Genomic DNA, 24067 nt, shown 5'->3' with positions numbered 1-24067 from the left:
AAATTGATCTAGTTGTTAACCTTTCTAAATTTTGAAGGCAATTAAACTGAATTATGTTCTTTCTCATTAACATATAGAGAAAGCAGTTTTAAAATCACATTTATGAAATTCTGTAAACAAAAAAAAGCTTTACCATTATTGTTTGTTTTGTAAGTGTTTTTTCAGCAGGGGTGTCCAACCTTTTGGCATCTCTGGGCCACACTGGAAGAAGAAGAGTCATCTTGGGCCACACATTAAATACACTGCAACACATAATCACAAAAACAATCTTATAATGTTTTAAGTACATTTATGATTTCATGTTGGGCCACATTTATAGCCATCCTGGGCTGCATGCGGCCCTCAGGGCTCAGGTTGGACACCCCTGGATGGATAGCATATGGCCCAGGACATTCCTAAATTTCTATTGTTTAAAAGTCACTGATGAACGAAAGAACATTTAAAATGAGAACTGAAAGTATGTGGTTTAAAATAACACAAGGCATTTCTGATTGTTTCTTTTTCATTTGATGGGTTCAGATGTTTAAAGCAGTACTCACAAAACAAGGGGCTTATAGCCCTGGGAGTGGACCAGTTGAGTCCCTGGAGCATGAGGGAAAACTTAGAGACTTTGTTCATCTTCAAATTTCACCCCATCATTTTACAGATATCTACTATTCAATGTTTTAAAATATACATTATGTATTTATGTAGTTTTTGATGTATATAATTTCTAAATAAAATTAATTATATGTATATACTCAAAATTTTGTTTACTGACAGGTTATAGAATTTTTTAAGAACTGGAAATCACTGGTTTAAAGGAAAATTATATATGTATATATAAACAATATTTCTAATAAATATCCATATTTAGTTATGCATTTCTTGTGTCTATTAGCTTTTAGAGACAATGCTGATTGCTTTTTTCTATACAAATTGCATTAAGATGCAATGCATAATTTTGAAAAAATATTGGTTTCTGGTGGTGGAGAATCTTCTGGAAGCTTTGGGATCCCATCCAGCACTTTTAGGTTTGGCAAACAGGAGAACACTCTGAAGAAAAAAAATAAAAAGGAGAAATGAGTAACTATTGAACAAAAGCATTGTATTTCACTTATTCTCTTTATAAATAAGTGGTCTTTGCCTATTGTTATGAGAAAGATGAATGGCTATCACTTTATTCCCTTATCTTTGCAATGGGGTTAAAATAAAATATGGTTCATGTTCATTGTGCCAGAGCGTGCCCTCTCGGGGAGCTACCAGATGGTCCAGTAATCCGTTAAGTATTGGTCAGAGAAGTAGGACTGCATACAGTCTGTTTTTATAAGAGATTTAATTCCAGTTTTTACAAAGTCCTATAAAGGGGAAAAAGTTAATGAGTGGATTTAGCCAACTAACCATGAGAGAAAGAATGAGGTCATGATATATGTGCATGTTATAAAGTTAAAAGTTTTAGAAAGAAAAAATAAAGCAAGCCCATGTTGTTCAGTGACAGGTAAGGAAGAATTCTGACTGAGAGGTGCAAGAGAAGGGGTAGGAAATAATATGATTCTCAGTTATTTTCTCTTAACAGAGAATTTGGAAGTTCAAATTTCAAATTTAGACAGTCCTTCACGTCAACTCTGTTGAACAGTAGTCATCTACCTAGCAGTGCTATAAAGCAGCATTTCCTCTCCCGTGGACAGCTTTTCTAGATTGGGGAAGCCTGGGAGATCTGGCCAGAGGGGATGCCGGGCCCTGGGATCTCCCCAGGACAAAAGATACGGAAACCTCTTAGCAGACATGCCAAGAAGTGCTGACCTCCTTGACTACTCCCACTGGCTGCCTGATTCCTTTAGCACGGAATGCCTTCTGCATTTTAAATCATTTCATCTTCACAACAGCTCTGTCAGGTAGGTTTTTGTCGCTCATTGTAAGTAATTGGCCCCAGATTATTAAGCCTGTAGATGACGGAGCAAAGGATAAAATCTAAGTCTTCAATGTTTAGACTTAGCTGGCAGGAAATTCTAGTCACTACTTCTTTTTAAAAAGTCAAACTATGCTGAACTAATATCACACTGACTTCTGGAAAATGGCAGAGGAGTTTGCTTGTGGGTATTCCAGGAAGTGGGGATGCCCTCTGCCTACTGGGACTTACACTCTTAGCTCTATCATTAAACCCGTTCACTTTTGAATTGTGCCGTCTTCTTATTGGAGGATATGAAACAAAGGAGGAAGGGAAAGACAGTCACAGTTTTAGGTGCAAGTAATCAAGAAAGCTCAGTTAAATAATTTTGATCATAATGTAAAAGATCATTGAAGGTCTGGCTCAAATCCTCGACACAAAGGTACCCAAGGACAAAATGAATGCTGTTATAATGCTCAAAGTGGGGCTTTTGGGTAGACAACTAAACCCCAATTTGGATAAACTTGGGACTTAAGTTTAGTTCCTCAGCAGGAGTGGATACTTATGTACTTCCCTCAAACTTTAAAATGGCCACATCTTTCTGTTTAAATTAATCCTGTGCTACCTAAGTCAATGCACCCTTGCTTTTTATAGCTTGAATGTCAGTATATATCTACTTTGGACTCAATCCAATAGACTTAATACTAGAAAAGAAAGAACCTCATTATGTCCTTCATTCCCGCATAACTCTATACCACATCATGAATTTTGAAGACAGATTTACAGTGAGACCTCAGGGCATATCAGATTCCAGACAATTAATCTTAACACTATTGTTGTAAGGCATTCTTTGAAGGGAGGCGAGTGACAGAGTTGGGGCTAAAATGTTTTATAAAATCTCACACATAAATTAATAAAAATGACATATAATAGTAATAAATTATCTTTATGACTGAAAATATGATTTTTTATGAATAATGTTAAAATGTCTAGCTAAACCTCCTCTGACTATGGAAAATATGATTTTGAACTTCAAAACATTATTATAGTTAAATATTAAAGCAAATGTGCTGCTAGTTTTCACTTACGTAAAAGCACTTTGAGAATTCATTAACACATAACGTGAAATTTTGCTCTCAGATGATAGTCATAAGGGAGACAACTGCAGAAATGGAATTTATGTAGTAACAACAGAGATTAGAATGTTTATGTTGACAATTTCTCATTGTACATCAGGAGTTGAAGAGTCTAATATTATACAGACCTCTGGGTTTCAGTTGCTGTCATGGGGAAATGGCAGTGTGAGAAAGAAAGGTAATGAGAACTGTGTCATCTATTGAAATTGGATGTAGATAAAGGCCTATAATCATGGGACAGGAGTATAACCTAGAGATGATCAAAACCTTCATATAACAAGTTCAAAGTGAGAGATGAGATGATTTGTGGTCATATGGGGACAGATACAGGTTTGAGAACTCAGTTGCTTGTTTATATCCTTATAATGCCTGTAAGTACATTAATACTGGTGCTGGAAATTAGCTGGCGATAAATAGGTAGTCATTTTACTTGGTGCACACTCCAAGTTTGTTTAGATTCCATTATTATCATTAGGAATGTTCTGAATAGTGACAAAGGAATAAAAATGGCTTGTTCTTGGCATATTTTCAAGCTCTTTCAACCACTGGAGTAGATTGAATCAATTACTTCTTTGTATTCACTTAATGGTGCCCTGTAGCCCAAAGGAGTGAAAATAAAACCAGAGAATAAACAGTTTATGAGATTTTCACATGGACCTTGATAGGAATCTATATTTAGAATTTTTTTAAAGACATAATATCTATGAAATATTATGAAAGAAAATGCATAAGATCTGAGAATCTTAAATAAAACATCTTTGTATATGTAAAGTCACATTAAAGAAGGAGCCTAAAATTTGTACAGCAATTGCAGATTAACAAAAAGTATAGTAAGGATTTTTTAAAGAACCCCCCCAAAAAAGATCACTTCAAAGTTCTTTAGGTGCGATTAGAAGCGTTAAACGTCCAACCTGTACTAGCTATTCAGTGAAGTACAAAAAGGTGACTTAAGGCACTTGCGGTCTTACCGTTTCCGGTAATTTTGGTAAAATTCGCAAGGGTTCCTCTTGAGCACAAGGGATTCTAGTGGAGTGTGCCGCAAACCGGAGAGCCCGGTGAGAGTCTCAATGTGATTCTCAGCCAAAGATAAACGCTGTATATGAGGTATCTTTGGCAATTGCTTGAAAGATGTGAGATGGTTTTTATCCATGTTTAAAACTCTGCAGCTGAACACAAAATATAAACACCTCGTCATTTGTCTCCTAGTGAGGACAGTTCACTCTCCCATCTTGCACAGGGCTGGTATGTATGCCACACCTAGGCCCTAACTCCTCAAAGGAGGGACAGTGATGTTTTCTACAAGCGACATTTGCAAGAAAAGAGAAACATTTACATTAACGTACTAGCAGAAAATAAGCAGGGTGTATGAGAGTGCACGCTTCCTGAACGTAGGCATCCGTTGTCTTTTCTGGCCCATGGTGGACCCTCAGTAGGCTCGGAATGAAAGAGGGAATGACCGCATATAAACTCAGCCCTGAAACGTTCTCGCAGAGAAACTGTGAAGAGTACTGCCTCTAAATTGTGAGATTATAGCTATTTTTTTCTTTCTACTTTGCTGCACTTAAATTCTATATTGAGAAAATAACATTTTAGATCAGAAAAAAGCCCTTTTATGTAAAAGAAAACTAAAAGGTCTTCTTAGGACAAGAAATGTGTGGTTGCTCAATTGTTTTGCCTCCTAATTTTTCCCTAGGACCTCTGGCTGCTGCTACCAAAGCTGACTCCCGCACCCCTTTCTGCCTAGTGCAGGAGATGTCGGCTCTCCACTAACAGTTCTCAAGCAATCCAGAGCAGAGAGGTAGGTTATCTTGGGATACTTGAAGGACTCAGAAGTCCATGTAATTTAAAATTTTTTATGTGTGTTTCTGTCATTGTTATTGCCAACACCACCCTCCATTAACATGTGACCCTGAGATTTCTGTCAACTACCTGTAGATTTTTCCTTACAAGTACTCAGCACAAGGGGGAAAAACTCCCCCAAACAGAATTTATTTATTAAAAATTGTGTATCTATTCTTACATATTCAAACTTCAGTCACCTTCAAAGTACTCTCCACTTGAATTGCTCAAACAATTATTAAAGCAGTGGAAAAAACCACTGCTCAACACAGGTTTTGAACTGATCGATTTTGATTCCTTTTAGTGCTTCTACTGTTTTTTGTTTCACCTCTTCCACATCAGCAAAATATTTCCCTTTGAGGACTTTCTTCATCTCAGGAAACAATAAAAAAGTCACTTGGGGCAAGATTGGGTGAATAGGGAGGGTGAGGCATGGGGGTCACATGCCAGTTTTGTTCAAAAGCCGCTGAACACTCAGTGTGGTGTGGGCGGGTGCGCTGGTAAATCACCCCTCAGAAATGGGCAAATGTGCTGGCTGAAAGTCTCCTCAAAAAAGATTCACTGAAGCTGAATGCAGCCTCTCACAACAATGCAAGCTGATACACTGTTTCAATTGGGCTCCTAGAACACTGTCCTAGTTGGGGAAGCCTGTAATAGAAGGGGCCTGCCTTCCAGAAGATAATTCCGTTTTTGGGGGGTGTTCCCCCTAGTAAATAATGACTAACTGAAAATCGCTATCTTACAACAATAATGTACGTATAATGTAATTGCACTTCTAGTTGGCAATGGAAGAGACAGCAGCTTTTAATGCCAATGTGATTCTACCATTACAAGCTTCTCCCCTAGATATTGATAACAATATTCATTTGGAAAATAATAGATTTTTTCTCTCTGAAGTGCGACACTTTGATACACATATCGGCCTTTTTGCCTTGCCCCGGCACCAGTTAGCTCTATGAGCTCTAAGACCTGATCACGCGAGGTGAACCACAATGTGGACAGGCAGCGGTCACCACCACACATCTACGAACAGCGAAGATTTGATTTTGTCGTAGTAACTGCACGTTCTAGGAAGCAGATACCTTGGCAATCTTACGGCACTTAAATCCACCAGTGAGTTATCCACTAACCAGAGGGTTTCAACTCGAATTAGTCTTCTAAGAATCCTGTTAAAATTTGTCACTTGATAAGGGTCCCCCAAATCCTGAAATGAAATGTTCAAATTCTGAAGGGAAAAACAAAAAGAAAAAGCAAGCTGTTTGTCAACTTTTAAAAGGAGTCGTTAACTAAAAGTATATTGGATATGTTACTTAAACAAGCCGTTGTCACCTTTTCTTGTCCTCTTACATGTTCACACGTCCAAATAATTGAAGTTATGTTGCAGAGGTTCTCAAGGTAGTGAAGGTGAATATCCTGAGTGAATATTGATTAAAACGACCTTCTAGGTGGAGGGGAAGGGGGTGAGGCAGGGTCCTCAAACAGATTCTGACATTCTCAAGCAATGAAGGGGATAAAGCTTTATTTGGGACTTACTGTTTTAAAGGATTAGTTATCTTTAGTCTCCTTGGAAATACTAAAAAAAATTACCTTTATAAAAATTTCAGAGTAAGATATCATCATTCAAAAGATGAAAACTATGATTTCGTTTCAAAGCAACTAGAGATACATACCTAAAAAGTACTTGGCATATTTCAAAGATAGTTGATATTTTATTTTTACTTTTAACATCAGTCAACTTTGATGTAAAGGAAATTAAAACTCTTCTCAGTAGTAGCATTGTTCTTGAAAACTCTATTACTAATAGTCAACTTAACTTTTTTTATTTTCACAATCTTACCATCAATTTCTGTCAATAAAAATTATTGAATAAAATGACAACCTCCTTTTTAAAAAATTGAAGCAAAATAATTTACTATTTGTGAGGAAATAGAGCTACCTCTGTGTTTCAAAAGATCACAAAGGGCTCTGATGGGCATAGCTCCATTGGTTAAGTGTCATTCTGAAGAGCGAAAGGTTGCTGGTTCAATTCCTGGTCAGGACAGGTGCCTAGGCTGTGCGTTTGGCCTCCATAGGGAAGAGATGCTTAAAATATTTATCCAGGTAATTGCCCTTTAACAAGTGTCATGATTTAATCAATGAAGAAAATAGGTTCTTTTTTCCTGCTTGTTTTTAGCTCTCACCTTGCAGTCCTCCCAGTTTTCTTGCAGCCATGTTTCCCATCTGCTTTTTTCTCCCACTCGTTTCCGTGGAGGCAATGCTCCCTTGTCCCATGTGAAGAGGAGCTCTTCCTCAGGGGGTCCTAGGCAACATCACAAGGGATGGTCCAGGAAGTAGGTTTAGGAAGACAGGACTAACATCCTCACTTGGTCCTTGACCTGTTATTTTGCACTTCCACTCAATATTTGGATTGAGGAAATCAAGATTTGATCCATGTAATGCCCAAATAGTGCGAGCAGTAGCAAAAGGAGTTAACCTTTAACCTACATGAATTATTTCTAGCCCAGGCCAATGGGAAATTCAACAGCATAGTGACTTTAATCTCTGTGTTATTGTCTATTTGGGGATATGAAGTCACTCCTGACTTCTCTTTTGTATCTCAATTCAATCAGTGTTTCCCCCTTGAGCCTCTTCCCTTCCTCGTCAACATCCAGACCCTCCTATTCTCCGACCTGAATGTAACTTTCCCTTGGATCTCCTTGTCTGCTGTGTTCTCTCCTTCAAAATCAATGATGCGAATTGTCATACAGCCTCCTTTAAACTACAGCTTCACCATAGAACTCACATGTTCGAAACAATTCAGGAATGTCTTGTTGCCTATCCAAGAAAGAAGAAACGTCCTAGCTTGGCAAGCGAGGTTTCCCACAGCCTCACCAATCTCCATTGCCAATCCCATTTCCCCCTGTTTGCCACCCTCACTGCTCTCCAAATGAAGTTTGCACAAAACTTCCATGGATAGGGAAAGGGTACCCTGTTTCCAGTATGGAGTTGGTTCCGGGGGAATTGTTGACTTCAGGTGCCTAATTTTACTTTCCTGAGCTTCTGCTTTCCACATGTGCTGAAATACAAGGAAGACTGGAACCAAGGGACTAACATGAATTGAACTGGATGAGAAAAATTTTGTTTCATTTTCATAATGCTATATTAAAAATAGATTTCTAATACTTTTCTAATACCGAAATACCATTCTAAACCAACATATGCTTTATCATTGCCATAAACCCCTTTTGTCTGGGTAGCTTCTGTGCTACCCAGACAGACTCACTCCGTTATCATGCCAATCAGGCCTCTGACAGCAGTCAGTCCTACTAAGTGACTTCAGTTTCCTCCTGACTCTGACAGACTGTATTTTTTTGAGTCACACCTGGTACCCTTTGTACATACTTCTAACATCTTCTTTTCCTGGAATGTATGATTCCCCTCATTGCAAAGGTGAAAAATAAACAGAAAGAAGATAACAAAGGCATCAGGAGCAAACTTTGTTTTTTGTGGCAGGTTTGTCTGGGCTCAGATGGGAGATAGAGTCCATTCAAGAAAAGATTTATGGAAGGCAATAAGACAAAGACTCCAATATTTCATTATTTTGACACAAACATCAGTTCTTTCATTAGGCACAGGTGGAAGCCAAGGTGTTACCTGCCTTTTCAGGCATTTGTCTCATAATGAACTGTATTATTTGCCATCCGGGAAATAACTTAATCCTGAAGGTGGCAGTATCTCAACCAATTTACACATAAAATATTCTTGTGTTAGGAAATTATCTTTTTCATTTATTAGGATGATTAGAATTAAAAGTCATAGAATTAGAAAAACTGGAACAATCACCTCATTGACTGGGGAGAGCTTTGGCTCTATTGCCTTTAATACCCACCCCCAGTTTTGGTAACTTTCTTTGTGCAACAGATATATACTCCAGAGTTTATTTAACCCTGCCCTGTATTGTTTGCTTGACTTCTATTGATCTTCCGCTCTTTCAATTATTTTTTTAAAGCAGGTTTCAAAGTTTTCTTTGAGTGGGAGGCCAAAGGTCATCTCCACTGTAAGGAGTTGCATTAAACTGGATATTTTTCCCCTCAGGCTTAGTTAGTAATTGAAGATACTTCTTAGCAGTTGAGAACAACAGTCTGGAGTATCCGGCAGCCCGAGAGTGTTGGCTTCTCCCTGCTCCTCCTGCCATTGTTCTTGGTCTCCTTGCTGGATTTATCATTGTAACGTCAGTGACTGAGTCAGCTTGCTGAGGCCTTTTCAAACAGAAAGCATTTATTCTTTAAAAGAATTCTGCCCACAGTTCGCTCTTTTGCTTGAGTTAATTGGGGGGAGTTAAGTCAGTCTTGATCTTTCAATGAAAGGCTATGAAAGTCTTGGGAAATTGCTGTTTATCACACACCTGATAACCTCTCTTTTCTTAGGAACTCTTCCTGGATTTACAGCTGGGGCAGTTGATCCCCAACCGAAGTAGTTTTGATGGGTCTTTCAGGATCTCAGCTAAGAGGAGGGTAATTCTTATCAAGATGCTTTTGAAAAGCACTCGTTCTCCATCAAACACACGCACACACACCCACAAACCCTTAAAATTATGAACAAGAGACAATTATTTTCTCCATGGTTGAAGGTGATGGAATCTTCCAATGTTTTGCATCCCCTCGATCATGCTCCATTCCTTTTATGACTGCTCACTTGGCCAGAGATTGGGTGTGGTTAACGATCTATGGCAGGAAAATGTGCCTTATCTCCACACAGCAATGACGTCCTCTGCATGAATGATTGCTGAGGCCGTTATGTGGGATTGGTTTTGCTGAGAGATGACCTCTGCACATGACCTGGCTGCTTAAGTCAGGGAAAGAGGGAGGCCATTGGACTCTTTTTACACAAGCTCGCTTACAGCTTACTCCTACCTTTATTCTCAGGTCATCCCCTGCGATTTCTTCAATTCTGCAGTCCTCTCTAAACCTCACTCTCCACCTGTGCCCAGATGCCAGTTTCTTCTCTCTTCATTGTGCTGCCACAATCGTCAACCACCTCCCTCATACACACGTAAATGCCAGTACCCCCACCTTTCACCAATCTTTTGACTTTCTATTCAGATTTCTTCCTTCCCTCCTATCCTTCAAACCTCCTAAACCAGTGTTACATAGAAATGAGATAATCTGCAGCATAATTTCCTGTGATAATTTTTACAAATGGAGACACTGGGGCCGCACTCCATGCTAACTACATCAGATTTGGGGGAGTATGGCCCAGGAATCTGCATTGCACACAGCAGTTTAACTAACGTTTAAGAACCAACTGAACTCAACCCGCTTTAGTTCCTGAGGTAGCCCTGTTTTCCTTTTGCTAATGCATTCCTTACACCTGCGACGACTCACTGCTTCCCTTCCTCTGTCTGGTCTTCTTTCTTTCTTTATAATTCCCCATATTTTCTTGCTTTTTGAGATAATATTCTCTCTAAGGTCTCCAAAGGACAAACCTAAATTTCCTCTAGCTTTACTATCTACTAATATTTTAAAAAATATTAGGAGTCAGTACTTAGCTGCAAGTAAAGCTTACAGAGTTAAAACATACGAACATATTTTACTCAAAGTTTTAGAAAATGATGCTATTTTAGTCTCCCTTTGTCAGCTGAGTTTACTGAGAGACAAAAGGCACTGTGTGAGTGAAGTAATGCAACCGAGAGGGGAAAATAAGCAGGTAAAAATATTTATAACAACTTTTTCTAAACCAGTATAATAATTGGGCAATATAATTGTCAGTCTGAAAATACAGATGGAAGATAGCCAAGATATTGGGTGTTTATAGAAACTAAATACTCACTGAAGCAGGAATTATGTCTAATATTATTTCATCAGCTTGTGGAGGATGCAAAAGAGACACGAGAAATGCACGGTCTCTGTTCCTACATAATTTATCGTCTATTGAAAGCTACTTACAGAAATAAAACCATAATCTACTAATCCTAATCAAATTATGCATATCAGGGGCTGCAGATCATGATTCTTCACACTGTCCCACTAATTCGCTTGTAAAATCTGAAGATGAAAAAGGAACATTTAAATATTGGTTATTTTTACCAAATTTAAAATGCTTAGTGAAAATATAAAATGAGATGACTTGGTTTATTTACTCTCTTTTGATGCTTTAAAAAAGAAAGTATAGAATTAAAACAGGTTAAAGCATCCACTGAAGTAACAGTGTTGTCCATGCTCATGAAATATAGTAAATAAACTGAACTGCAAAAAGACCATTGGTTAAATAAGTTTGATATACAGGTGATGAAAATATATGCAACCTTTATAAACGTGTTTTGGGGAATGCTCACAATATTAAGATAAGTGAAAATACTTATTCACTTATTCAAAATTGTTCATACAATTTTCATATGTTTATGATTTTCAAAGAAAGCATAATTGGAAATAAAAGTCACAATAAGTATTTCTGGATACTTGAATTGTAGGTTCTTCTTTATCTATTTTCCAATATTTAATACTGAACATCTATTTTTTTTATAATCAGATACAGGGTCTGGCAGAAGTAAGGCCTGATTGAGTTTGGTTGGTAGGGTAATAATATGGGTGTAATAACTTATAGTTTTAATTTGAACATTTCACCTAAAATGTCACATACTGTGCTTGAGTGTGATATTGTTATGTTACAGAATTACATGCTTATGATTTTGTAAATTTATAATAAAAAAGAAGCCCTATTTGTGCTGGACCCTGTAGTACAATATGCTTTTAAAGGTGGCTTCACTAAATTAACAATTCCACGATCTTGAAAAAAATTCTTTCTACTTGTACGAAATATCTTTTTTTCAAGTAATATATTTTAATCCACAAAGCCATCTACTCAGGGCATGTACACAGAGAATAGACACATTTGTTCTTTTACCTTCTCTTACTCTTGGGCACCGCAGCTGACTTCCTTGAACGTCATGGTGTTCTACCTCGTGCCAAGTGAGGTACTTAACAGAATCTGAGGGAAGCTTTAAAATAAGAGAGAAGAAAAATATCGTGTGGCAATATATAATTCATTTACTTTTATGTATAAAAGAGATGCAAATCCATGCCAAACATTCAGCCAAATGGAACTCCAAGTAGCTCATGGTGTGCTCATACAAGATGCCTTAGTCTAATCTAAATTCGGTGTTCTTATTCGCCTTTGCATCTCCAACACCTGCAATTGATTTCTGTCTGATGGTGAAGGGTAGCAGAAACGAGTATATGCACCCTGTGGTGAGTCCACTTCACACCACTTCTCATAAACTGTCCTTTAATATTTAATGGACATTTCATGGAGCATCTCATTCCATTTCGAACAGTTGTAATGGTCAAGGGCTCTTCACTCTGTGGACTCCAAAGAATCCTTTCACATGAGACTACCGTTCAAACGTTTGATAACCATCGTCATCTTCTTCCTAAGTCATTCAATTATTACCCACAGACCATGGTTTATAAATGATTCAATATCTAGGAAGAACATGCAGGTCTCCTGGGGAAGAGTTCCAATATATTGACATTACTCTTAAAATGTGTAGCCAGTACTGAATAAATTATTTCATGGCTGGTCATCTTTCTTGTTCTAGACAGTATAATAGTGACTAAAATATGTGCCAAGATCATATTTAGGGAAATTTTATACTGTTTATGGCTATTGGGGTTGTAGTCGACCACAATTCCCATTATCTTCTACAGCTTATGGTAATTTCAAGGTAACACAAACAGAAAAGATATATTACTAGGAAAAGATCATTATGTTACATACACACACCATGGATTCACTCTTCTGTTAGCCAGTATTATACACATACACAAACAAATCCAGAACACTTGATTTAAAGGAATGTCATTGAAGTATTTGGAACAACTGCATTCGACTTACAGAGCAGCATTTCACAGGGCTTATGCTTTGCTTGAGCTGTAAGTTTGTTTGACTAATACAAACATAAAAAACATTTACACCATTAAGTAAGTTTATGAGGCTCCGGATTAAACCAAGTTAGCATTTCTCTTTATTACCAGACTTCTCGGAGCCTTTAGCATTCTAATACGTACTGTGAGTCAATGCTACAAAGTGTCCCCCTGAACTTTTAAGACACAGAACTTTTTATTCTTGGAGCAGGATGTGGGACTCTGCATCTTGTAAAGCAGAATTTGGAAAAAGCTGTCTCAAAATGAACGGGGAAGAAGTGGCTTTTTAATAATCATTTAGCTTTCATCTTTTATCTTAATTACTTATTCAGTGAATGACCTTGATTGACCCAGTACCTAATTAAATATCTTCATTTAAAAAAATAGAACTGATAATAAAATCTTTCTACCTTAATAACAGTAACAATAAAATATTAATGCTTGAGCAATTCTTTGAGATACCCTGAGGAGTTGCTAATATGCTTTCAAGGAATTCACTCATTCTTTAGAGCTATTAAAAAAAACAAAAACCTAAGAAGAACAAAGGCATTTGTGCATTTTAGATTATTGAGGAATGCAGTCCCTGGCTTACTCTTTGTTGTCGAGTTTACATGTTTATGTAAACTTCTTTCCCAACATGTAGTGTGTTTTTGGAATGTTTTTTCTTGCTTCTATTACAGAACAAAAATTTCTTTAAAGTTAAATTCTCACACAGCATTGCCTGTGTGTGGTATTCCTTAAGGTTCTTGCTGAGGAAAAATAATCTAAGCTAAAGCTGTATTAGAGAAGATAGTTTCCATTTTTCAACTGTTGCCTAATTTTGTGCAAAAAACCCCCCAAACCTGTTCGTTTGTTTTTTAAAAGAGTTATGTGGATGATTTCGGAATCGCTGATGTTGTAGGAAGTTGAGCCCTTGCCTTTCTTTGTTTATGTCAGGGTAAAGTTGTCAACGTGTTGCAGTTTTGTGAATATGTTCCTTCTTAAGGGATAGTGAATATGTGTGCCTTCCCCTGTTCTTCTTCTGTTTTTAAGTCTTATAAACCAGTTGACTAATTCATTGGTTCCATAAATATTTTCAAAGTGAGTATGCTTCATTTCATTCATTTATTCAAAAATGACAATATAAATTGATTTAACCCCCCCAAATATATATTGTACATTTGATTGGTGCTTTAAAAACTCATTTTCTGTAATTTGGGGAGGCAGACATAAATAGCTCACCTTGAGTCAGTGGGATAAGTGGATCAATTAAGAACAAAGGAAAGGAGGAAAAGCACGTGCGATTCCACGTAGGTGGGTTAGAGAAAGTCTTGGAAATGGTCAGTTTAGGAGGGGGAAATCTTGTGTTAACAAAGGAAATTCCAGAAAGAAAGGGCATAAATCTTAAACCAGAGACAGGATTTGAAATCGGTGGGAGAAAGGAAGGGATGCCATTTTTGTTTTGAGGGTCATTATCTTTTCTACTCATCCCCTCTGGTGTTTCTCCACCCCAGCTTCCTTCCCTTTCCTGCCCAAGTCGGGGCTGAGAGTATCAACCATTCATTTCCACCTCCAGCCCCCTCCCCAGTTAGAAGGGTAGATTTAAGAAGATTACACTTATTAAAAAGTGTTAAATATAAGATAAAGTTCATTGTACAAACTTATCACTAGGTAGAAGGCTAATTAAAAATACTTACCTGGGATGATATTCCAGAATTGGAACGTGAATGAAATGTTCTCTTCCTCGACAGAGCTGACCAAGGGTGTGACTCACTCAGATGGGAGCAGTGGGAGGAGGTAGGTGGATAAGTCTCCTGACTGTTCATGTTTCGGCCTGAAGAGCTGTGTGCAGGAAAATGCTTAAAATATTTGTATATCTCTTTTTTTTAAAGATTTTATTTATTTATTTTTAGAGAGAGGGGGAGGGAGGGAGAAAGAGGGGAACTGATGTTCTTTAAATGTAAGCACTTCTGTATTAAAAACAGTAACAATAAATTATAAGCACCAATTTTTCCATTTAGAGGAGAAATAAATGATGCCTTAGGAACATACCTAGATCTCAGGGACTTACAGATCTTATCATTGTCTTAAACACATTTTTATGGCTAACGGTCACTTAAGATAAATTCTTCACAAAGGTAAGAATGTCTACATGGACAGTATATCTTAGAAAAGCATATCTGCTGTTACAAACAAATACTCTTTTTCATAAGATGGGAGCAAGGAGGTGTAGCCCTCACATCAGAGAACCATTCCTAGTGGAGCTGCAGGGCCAATGGCTGAGGCTGAAACAAGCATCTGATACTCCCCAATCGGTTTCCCCATTAATCTGGGCCTTACATTTTCCCTGAAAAATTTCCCAACCATCTTATATTTCCTCAAATTGGTGGCAAACAAATTAAAAAGTCAGGTTCTTTAATCAACATTACTCACTTTGAAATACTACTCAACCAATTCACTAACAACCCAGTCCCCTCTGTATTCCTATTGTTTTACTACTGACATTGAAAATGTCTTTTCTGGTCTCCTGTACAAATTCTCTAGGCAAATATTCATTGTTATGCTTACATGTTTCCTTTTCTCTTTAGCAATGATAGTAAGATCCTCTTTCTGTAATTGGTTCTTTACACTATTTCAAGCCAATCTAAAAATAATACCTTAATATATCTTTTTATGTTAAGTAAAACTAGAAGTCATATCTTTATTTCTAGCCTGTTTTACTCTAAGTAGATCATTTTTAGGCTCCAAGAATCTTAAGAGACAGCATTCTATATTTTATGGCACAGTTATTATGCCCCTTAGAAATTTTGCTTACAAGAAACTACATATCTTTTATATATGGAGGTTGCCTCACGAACTGCAATATAGAAATGTCTTTCCTTTTTCATTTGCTAATTGAGCTGGTAGAGTAGATGAGCATAGCCATTACGTCATATTCTAAAAATAGCATTCCTGTGCCATTGAAAAAAAAGCTATGCCCTGTTATCAAGGAGAAAACTATCCCTCCATCTACCATTAAATAAAAAATAAAGAATTTGGGTTTTTGTGAAAAAGTCAGAAAATATAAGCCTCTCATATCTTTCCTACTTGGGCAATTCTTTAATAGTTTAGATATTGTTTCTTAAAATCACCAAAGAGTATCTTGCCATAGAAACAAATGAACAAACATTAAAAGAACAATCTTGAGTTGTGCACAGTATATTATGCTTGAAGCAGGTAAACCCTGCCATCGACAGCAGGAGTTTTGGGCAGTAATCAGGGAGGAAAAAAGGGGGGAAGTGAAATAATATATTAGGGGATGAGCAGAGAATGAAAGTTTAGCTGACCTTTTTGGTTCACTTGTCTTTATTAAAATATACTCGCCATTTTATACCAAAAAAATCAGGACAATAAGGATAATAAACTCTACTGAATTTTTCTTCAGTGACTGGTGTCTGGTGATTCTGAACTCCAGTGATGGTTATGCAGTGAGAGGTTGAGTTAACAGAAACAACCGGAAGTCCCACCTCTCTTGTTCCTTAATCCACAGTGTCAGAAATGGTCTTACTTTGCCTGTGTAATCTCCTCAAAGCAGAGCAGAGGGGAAATAATAAGTTCACATAGTCAAAATATTTCATAAAAAATATCTAGTTGGTTAGGTTTTTACCATTTCTTTGTGAAATGCTATAAGAATAAACACAACAATTTCAAGGTAAAATTAAATTTAAAAGTAACTGAAAATTCCCTACAAAGGAGTTCCCATTAGATTATCAGGTGATTTCTCAAAACAAACCTTGCAGGCAAGAAGGGGCTGGAAAGAAGTATTTGAAATCCTGAAAGGCAAGGACCTACATCCAAGATTAATCTATCCAGCAAAGCTTTCATTTAGAATAGAAGGGCAGATAAAGTGCTTCCCAGATAAGGTCAAGTTAAAGGAGTTCATCATCACCAAGCCATTATTATATGAAATGTTAAAGGGACTTATGTAAGAAAAAGAAGATAAAAAATTTGAACAGTAAAATGACACAAACTCACAACTATCAATAAATGTAAAGAAGAGACAAACAATGAAAACAAAAACTAAGCAAACAACCAGAACAGGAACAGAATCAGAGAAATGTACATCACACAGAGGGAGTTCAGTGTGGTGGGGCGGGGGGGGAGGAATAGGTGGGAAAAGTTACAGGGAAGAAGAAGCATAATTAGTAGGCACAAAATAGACAGGGAGAGATAAAAATGGTATGGGAAACAGAGGACTCAGAGAACTTATATGTACAATCCATGGACATGAACTAAGAGAGGGGAATGTGGGAGGGTTGGAGGGGCAGGGTGGAGGGGGGATAAAGGGGGGAAAGTTGGGAAAACTATAATAGCATAACCAATAAAAATACTTAAAAAAATAAAAGTAACTGAAAATTATTTCATCATCTTAGTTTACATTAGAACATTTTGGAGTTTAAACTACAACTCTTTGTGCAATTATTCTGATTACTATCAGACATTATTAATAATAGAAGGTAATAAAAAGTCTGGTAACACAATAGGCAACTAAAATGCCCACCAACTCTGGCTCTCCCTCTCTCTCCCTCTCTCTCCCTCTCTCTCCCTCTCCCTCCCTCTCTCTTTTTCAGAATTATTTAAGATTGGTCAAGCGTTTCAGCTGAAGACAAATGACCTGAGAAGATTCTAACCAGTGGACAACTAGTCAGATTGTCTTCCAGTGTGAAATCTCTTTGGAGGCCCCAAAGTCTGAATTTCTCCACTCGCTTTTTTATTACTCCTCGGCACCACACCAGGGTGCAGCGGTGAAGGGCATTGTGCTGGGATTTTGTGGCAAAAACTTTGGGGCATTCTCAAAATTGTCTTTGTTCTGTTACTCCTATTGGAAATTCCATATAAAATCTTTCCTCGGCCTGCCTTTTTGGGAGAGAGATCTCAGCAATATGAAATAATTTCTGATCCTGTAGTTTAAAAAAGAAAAGAAAAACTAGAACATCCCTCAGGTTGCACAACTAACCCAAACCCCTACTCCATCTACAACTGCATGAAAGGTGTGTATCATGGAAGTCAAAGGTGCGAGATCTGGGAGTCCTTGGAATCTAAGGAATAGGTGCTGCTGTGACCTCGGGCAAGACAAGGAGTAGTTTGTCATCTTTAATATTTGGATGGGATGTGGGCTCTGCTGAGCGACAGGATTTTTTGGTTTTGTTTCTGTTCTGCAATGATGAGAGCTCACACTGCAATCGTGTTATTGTTAACACCGACTGGGTACTTGCTCCGTGCCAGGCACTGTATGAGAGCTTCACTCATCTGATCATTGACATCACCCAATGAAGTGGGTAATGCTGTTGTTTTTGATTTTACAGGTGAGGAAACTGAGGCACAGAGAGGTGGCACAATTTGCCCAAGTCACACTAGTAGACAACCAAGTGTTTTTTCATCACTGGGATTCAAATAAGATTCAGGTAAGCTATTGTGACTCTTTAACTATAAAGCTGTATCATTATTAGGGTGGAGTTATTAAGGAAAATCATTACTATTGATTTTTCTAATTCTGATTGCTCCACTTTAAGTATAAATAATTCCACTAGTTAATAGAACACATAAATCTGAGTAGTTATTATTTGCCAAAAACAAAAAAGCCCTTAGTAGAACCCATGAGAACACTGTTTTAGATAACAAGCTGTTTTTAAAACCCTCTCCTACTTTCCCTCCCCAAAAGAAAATAAAACGAGACACATGCAGTTTAGTTGGTATATTGGTTTCTCATTTTTAATCTTTCTCCTTGCAGTGAACCATTATCATAAATTACAAATCTAAACGCTTATGAAAGAGGAATTAATATTATTAATGCTCTAATATAAAGCTGCCACAGAGAAGATGCCGCAGCTAAAATCGTATAGCATTCATCAGCAGTGATTTATAGTGCCTTTAAAATAGGTAACATTATCTGAATTGGCTATCTATTCTTGGTTTTCAAAAATGTAGAATGGCCAGCAAGAAGGAGTCAGGCAAGCTAAGACTATTGGATGAAAACAACAATAATATAACATCAACTCTTGAGCACCTCTCATCAGAAGTTTGCAGTGTCCTTTACAATCACAAATGTATAAGCCTCAAAAATTGCTGGCTGTAACCGGTGCTGTCTGTTTAATTAAAATGTCAAGTTGGAGATTATGTAACTTTGTCAGATGAGTCGGGGTTGTGACAGATGGCCTAGTTTCTGAGAGGAAGCCGAGCTCTGGAGTTGAAAGAGGCAGCGCGGGGTACGTGCCATACAGGAGACCAGGGAGGCTCTTTCAGACCAACATCTAAGGTTGTCAAAACTGTACTGCATACGACTCGTTTCCAAATGTTCCATTTATATCTGGTGTTGCATCATGAGAGCTTCATTTTTAGGAAGGAAGGAAGAGTTCTTACTTTTCCATTGGTAAACTTTTCCCAAATTCTCAAACCCTTTTTCTCTCTCTGCAAAATATTGAGCTAGGCTCTCACATCCTCTGGGATCTTGCTAAAACCAGGTACTTTGGACATACTGGGTAGAAGAAAGTCACCATGGCCTCCAGTGCATTAAATTTAGATGAAAGGAGACCAGCCTCTTTGATTTTTTGACTATTCTTTTTATTTCTGAAATCCAGAATCCGTCCTTTCTTTGCCTATATTTTATTCATTTGTAAAATGAGTAATGATCATGCTACCTACATGCTAAAGATGATAATGAGATAATAGGAAGTCCTCTGAAAGCAGTTCTTATAAAATCAGGAAAAAATTTGATATAATTTGATAGTTTCTGAATTGGCAAATTAGGTATAACAGGTTTTAAAATTTGAATATTATTATGTTTAAATTTCTGATAGCTCTAAACTGAGTTCCTGAAACTAAATGCATCAATTGAGTAAATAATAATATAGCAATAAGCTGTTCTGAAAAACTGTGGTTTACAGATATGCTAAAAGTATCTGTCCTCGAAGCCTACAATTTTAACAGATATGGCCTACATTATTTAGATTGCTGATTCTAAACCCATGTAATAGTAAATTGTAATTTTGACAAACATACTAGAATTATTTTTCTACATGAAATTTTAATTTTATGTGACCCAGTTGTATTCCTATAAACTTTGCACGTCTCTGTTGCACTGGACCCGTGCACGTTCCTACAAACACAAAGAGGCAACCAGGGTAAGGTACAGCAAAAGTAAAGGAAAAACATCTGTTAAACTCTCTGAGGGAAAGTTGATAAATTTCAGTAACTATTAGTGGGTTTGCTGACATTTATAAGGCAAGAGATGTATTCAAACACCCAGAACAATGAAGATAGACTGAGAAACTGCTATGCTCCCTCTACAAGACTGTATTTGGAAGTTTGTAGAAATTTATGGGAACTACATACATAAGTGTATCTTAGATGGTTTTCAATACTTGAGGAGTGTTTTTTTACTCCTTACATTGCTGTAACTTTGAAAATTCAACCACATACAATACTACAAGAGAGAAGAAGAGCATAAACACTAATGGATAATATGTGGTTGAGGCAGGGCTTGTGAACAAAAGCAAAACTGTGAAATTGACCGTATGTCAGTAAGATGGTACGTATAAGACTCTTGTTTTTTGATGTTCAGACGTGTGATTGAACAAAAATACTGCCACGAAGAAAACTTCCTTTTTTTCCCTTTCTTCTTCACTGCCCCTCTTTCTTCCTTCCCTCTTCAAAGATGAAGTATAAGTTTAAGTTGTGATCTGGGCATCACTTTTTAATACACCTCTAAAATAATTTTATAAATATTTACTAGTTTAAAAAAGTAATAGTGATCATAAAGATCATTTGATACAGAGCTAATGAATAAACCTCTTCTTGGTATACCGCATGAAAGATAGGTTAGCAAGTAGGGAAAATAAAGTTCGTAATTCTGCAGAGAACTTCTACCCATTTAGAAATGATTATTTCACAGGTCCACTTCACCAAATTAAGGCACAAATTTTAGCATTAAAATCAACATAAATCTAGACATTGCTTGAGATCTGCAGTTTGCTGACCAAAATGGAACTTCTGTAATAGAGCAGCTTCATCCTCCGAACCCTGCCTACACATGATTCCCCTTGACTACATGTGGTAAACGAAGCTGTAAGTTTCTTACACTCATACGAAGTCAAGGTGTACTTACTCCTGAAAGCTAAAGGTGCAAATCTCTCATTTTTGAAAATAGAGAGCCAGGTTATAGATCAATATTAAGACAAAAAATTCAAGAAATGTATAACCCCCCTAATGGTCTACTGTCTAATTATAGGCATGCTTTGAGAAACATTTATGAAACAGCTATGAAATTTAGGAGTGAGGAAACAATGGCTGGGGTTTGGCTTCTTCTTTAGTCCGATTTGCAGCTTTAATGAGCTAATACAAGCTGTTTTAGTGGTAGTAATTTCATTGAAACTTAACTAATAGATATTAACTAATATTAACTAAAAAGGAATAGATATTAACTAATCAATATTTCCTTTTGGCTATCTTTGTTTATTTTTCTGCTAAAATTCACACAAGCTCTTTTAAAGGGCCCTGTTTATCTATAGACGCACCATTACAGAAACAGTAAGTCCATCTCCCTCTGTGACAACGATGATCGCAGAAATTGCACTGCACTTGTACCCAGTCGTGTGGCATTGGGGAGAGAGTGGCGGAAACATTTGCTTCTCTCTCAAAGCAACCATCATCAGTGACACAGGCTGCATGACTTTACATTTGTAAATGAAATTTGATCTGGTAATGCTATCTTTGTTGGTGGGTTTGTTTTCTCTCAAGTAACGACTTAGGTTACTCTTAAAATTTTATTTTCTTACCTTTCGGACATTTCTTGTTGGTGCACAAAGTTCCTCTGGCCTTCATAAAGCTATTTTTCTGAAGACATTTTTCATCATGTCCCCAGGTGGGCATAGGAGAGCTGTCCACCAAGAATCTGCAGTCTCTTTTGGGGGTCTTCCAGGCAGTCACCGTGACCAAGGAAACAAGGTGTAACCTAGCAACCTGGCCCTGCAGGAGGTATTGTTACCAGTCTCTCAGAGCTCGTCAAAAGAATTCCTATGCTCCTGGAACAGAGTAACAGTGCAGATTGTTTCCAGGGTGATGTCTAAATTGTGGTTGAACTGAACCCTGACTGCAGAAACATAAATGACAGAAGAGGGAACAGACATCCACAGCATCCCTTGAAAGTTTGCTGTCCTCCGTTCCATTATTTATGTCTTGAATGGTTTGCATCTGGCTTGGGTTTAGATGAAGTCACATTTGTGCAACCTATCCCTCAGTGTTTGCTTTCTTGCTTCTCTTCTTTAGTTTCAGAGCCAACAGAAGGAGCAACAGGGAGTTACCTAATTCCTGCTTGAACTTTGCTCAAATAAAACTTCTTTGAATTGAAGACAGGGAATTCTGCCTCGTTCAGTACAAGAAAGTAATAGGGGTGGTTTTCAAAGCCAATTTTTACAACTTTTCACAGAAAAGGGAGAGGTCATCATATTATATTATGTACTCATTTATTGGTGCAGGAAGTGCACAGAAAGTGCCAGCTCTGTCTACAGATAGCACTGTGAAGTTTTACCATCATGAGCTGACAAAACGAAACTCTTCTACACCTGCAACGGGCATGTCCCCTTTCCTGGTGATACAAAAATGTTAGCTGCATTTATGAAGACTGAGAAATGTTGTTTGCCAAAAGCACAGTAAATACGTCCATAGTCGTTACTGCTTCAGGGAGTAATATATTTGGGAGGGCTTTTTATTTAAGACCTAGTTTCAAACAAGGTCTTTGGCATCTTGCTTCACGATATCTTGGGAAAACCCTCAAGTGTATCTTTGCTTTCATTCCTTCCCCTGTGCAGCGGTAGCCCATCCACAGACTGAAAAAAAGTGTCAGTGAACTTTTGAGTGTGTTTCATATTAAAAGAATGAAACATATTCTCCTTCACATTTATTTTCTGTCAGAACTTAAATTTTACATACAAAATACTTTAGGCTGAAACTTAGCATAATGACCTTCCATGCTTTAAAAAAACATATTTAATATTGAAGAATTGATTTGTTTCTATTCTAGTGTAATTTAAAAAAAAACTTATGAAATACTGAAAAATGTTACATGTCAATTTTCTTGATATTTGTTCCATGATAGGGGTAGAAATGCCAAACATCAGCCATTTTTTTACCCTCATCTTCTCTAAGCATCCTCAGAACCTCTCCAAGTCCAAAAAGTGTAGATTGATACTCTCCAAAAATGAGTTAAATAAGATAAATAAATCACAACATTTAACTTATCTTTTTAGCTTTATAGCCGATGACAACTACGCCATACCTCCAGTGTCTCCGGCAAAAGCTGTGAAAGGCTTCAGTGATGTGATTCTGACTTTGCCATAGGTCATCTTGGGTGCTTTAAGTAAAATCCAATGGCCAGGCCCTTCTGCAACCAAAAAACAAACAAGAATATCTAAAAGTGGGCAAGACCCAGTCATCATCATGTTTAAACAGTTCCTATCATACACCCTCAATTCCTCTTACCTGTAGCTGCATCTGTATGGCAGGATGTGGTTCAAGAGAATCACACCACCACGGTGGCAGGTTTCACGTTCAAATGTATTGCCTCTTATCATAAGGTGCCGTCCCGAGGTCACCCTAGATTCCCAGATCCATCCTTTCCCTCAGTCTCTCAGATGCTTTTCATACCATCTCCTTTCTCTCCTAACTTCCATGAGCTCTGGCGGTTACTCTTACCCAAGCAATGAGAATAGAATTTCCACACAAAAACCCACTTATTCCCATCTACCTGCCCATGTGTTCTGCGTTCCCCTCTTTGACAGGTTTGACTTACAAATTCTTTTCTCTTCATTTGTGGGCCAGATCCTGGGTCTTCTTCTCTACTCAAGGCCATTGATCCAGAAATTCTCTCTCTTCTGTATCACCAATTTCTCCTCTCTACCGAATCCTTCCCACAAAGATACAAACATGCTGCAGTCTTTCTCGTTTAAAACAAGAGCACGCCGCATGCCCTTTGGTCCAATTCTCTCTTCAGCCCCCATATCATTCCTTTGCATCTATTTCAGCATGTGGGAATAGTGTTAAAATTGTTGGCTGTGCCTGCTGCTTCCAATTCTCTTCCCCATTTCTCCTGAACTCACTGGAATACTGTTTCCCTCCACTACTCCACGAAAACTACATTTGGCAAGATCACTAATGACTTTCGGGTTACTAAATTCAATGGGCAATTCCCAGTCATCATTTTCTTCATCTATCCACTGCATTTGAAACACCGAGTTACTCTCTTTTTCCCAAAAGCTTCTCTTCCTTTCGCTTCTAGACTCCATACTTCACTGGTAGTTTTCTTTTTTACT

General features: G+C 37.5%; 1 protein-coding gene and 1 long non-coding RNA gene across 2 annotated transcripts; both read right to left on the bottom strand.

Moving 5' to 3' along the window:
- Positions 1-789: 789 nt before the first annotated feature.
- LOC123479683 (acidic leucine-rich nuclear phosphoprotein 32-related protein) lies at positions 790-7894 on the bottom strand. The gene is made up of 5 exons (XM_071220766.1): positions 7714-7894; positions 7023-7141; positions 5925-6067; positions 3972-4169; positions 790-1035 (listed from the first exon to the last, which is right to left on the bottom strand). The coding sequence occupies exons 1-5, from the start codon at positions 7892-7894 to the stop codon at positions 924-926; spliced, it is 753 nt and encodes a 250-aa protein (XP_071076867.1). The 3' UTR covers positions 790-923.
- A 3835-nt stretch (positions 7895-11729) lies between these two features.
- Positions 11730-21663, bottom strand: LOC139440515 (uncharacterized). The gene is made up of 3 exons (XR_011650743.1): positions 21536-21663; positions 14420-14564; positions 11730-11818 (listed from the first exon to the last, which is right to left on the bottom strand). It is a non-coding gene; the product is annotated as an uncharacterized lncRNA (long non-coding RNA).
- Positions 21664-24067: the final 2404 nt, after the last annotated feature.

The sequence above is a fragment of the Desmodus rotundus genome, chromosome 2, assembly GCF_022682495.2.
Source record: "Desmodus rotundus isolate HL8 chromosome 2, HLdesRot8A.1, whole genome shotgun sequence".
NCBI classification, from domain to species: Eukaryota; Metazoa; Chordata; class Mammalia; order Chiroptera; family Phyllostomidae; genus Desmodus; species Desmodus rotundus.
Note: the sequence above shows the minus strand (reverse complement) of the source record. Positions and strands in the feature narration are given on the sequence as shown.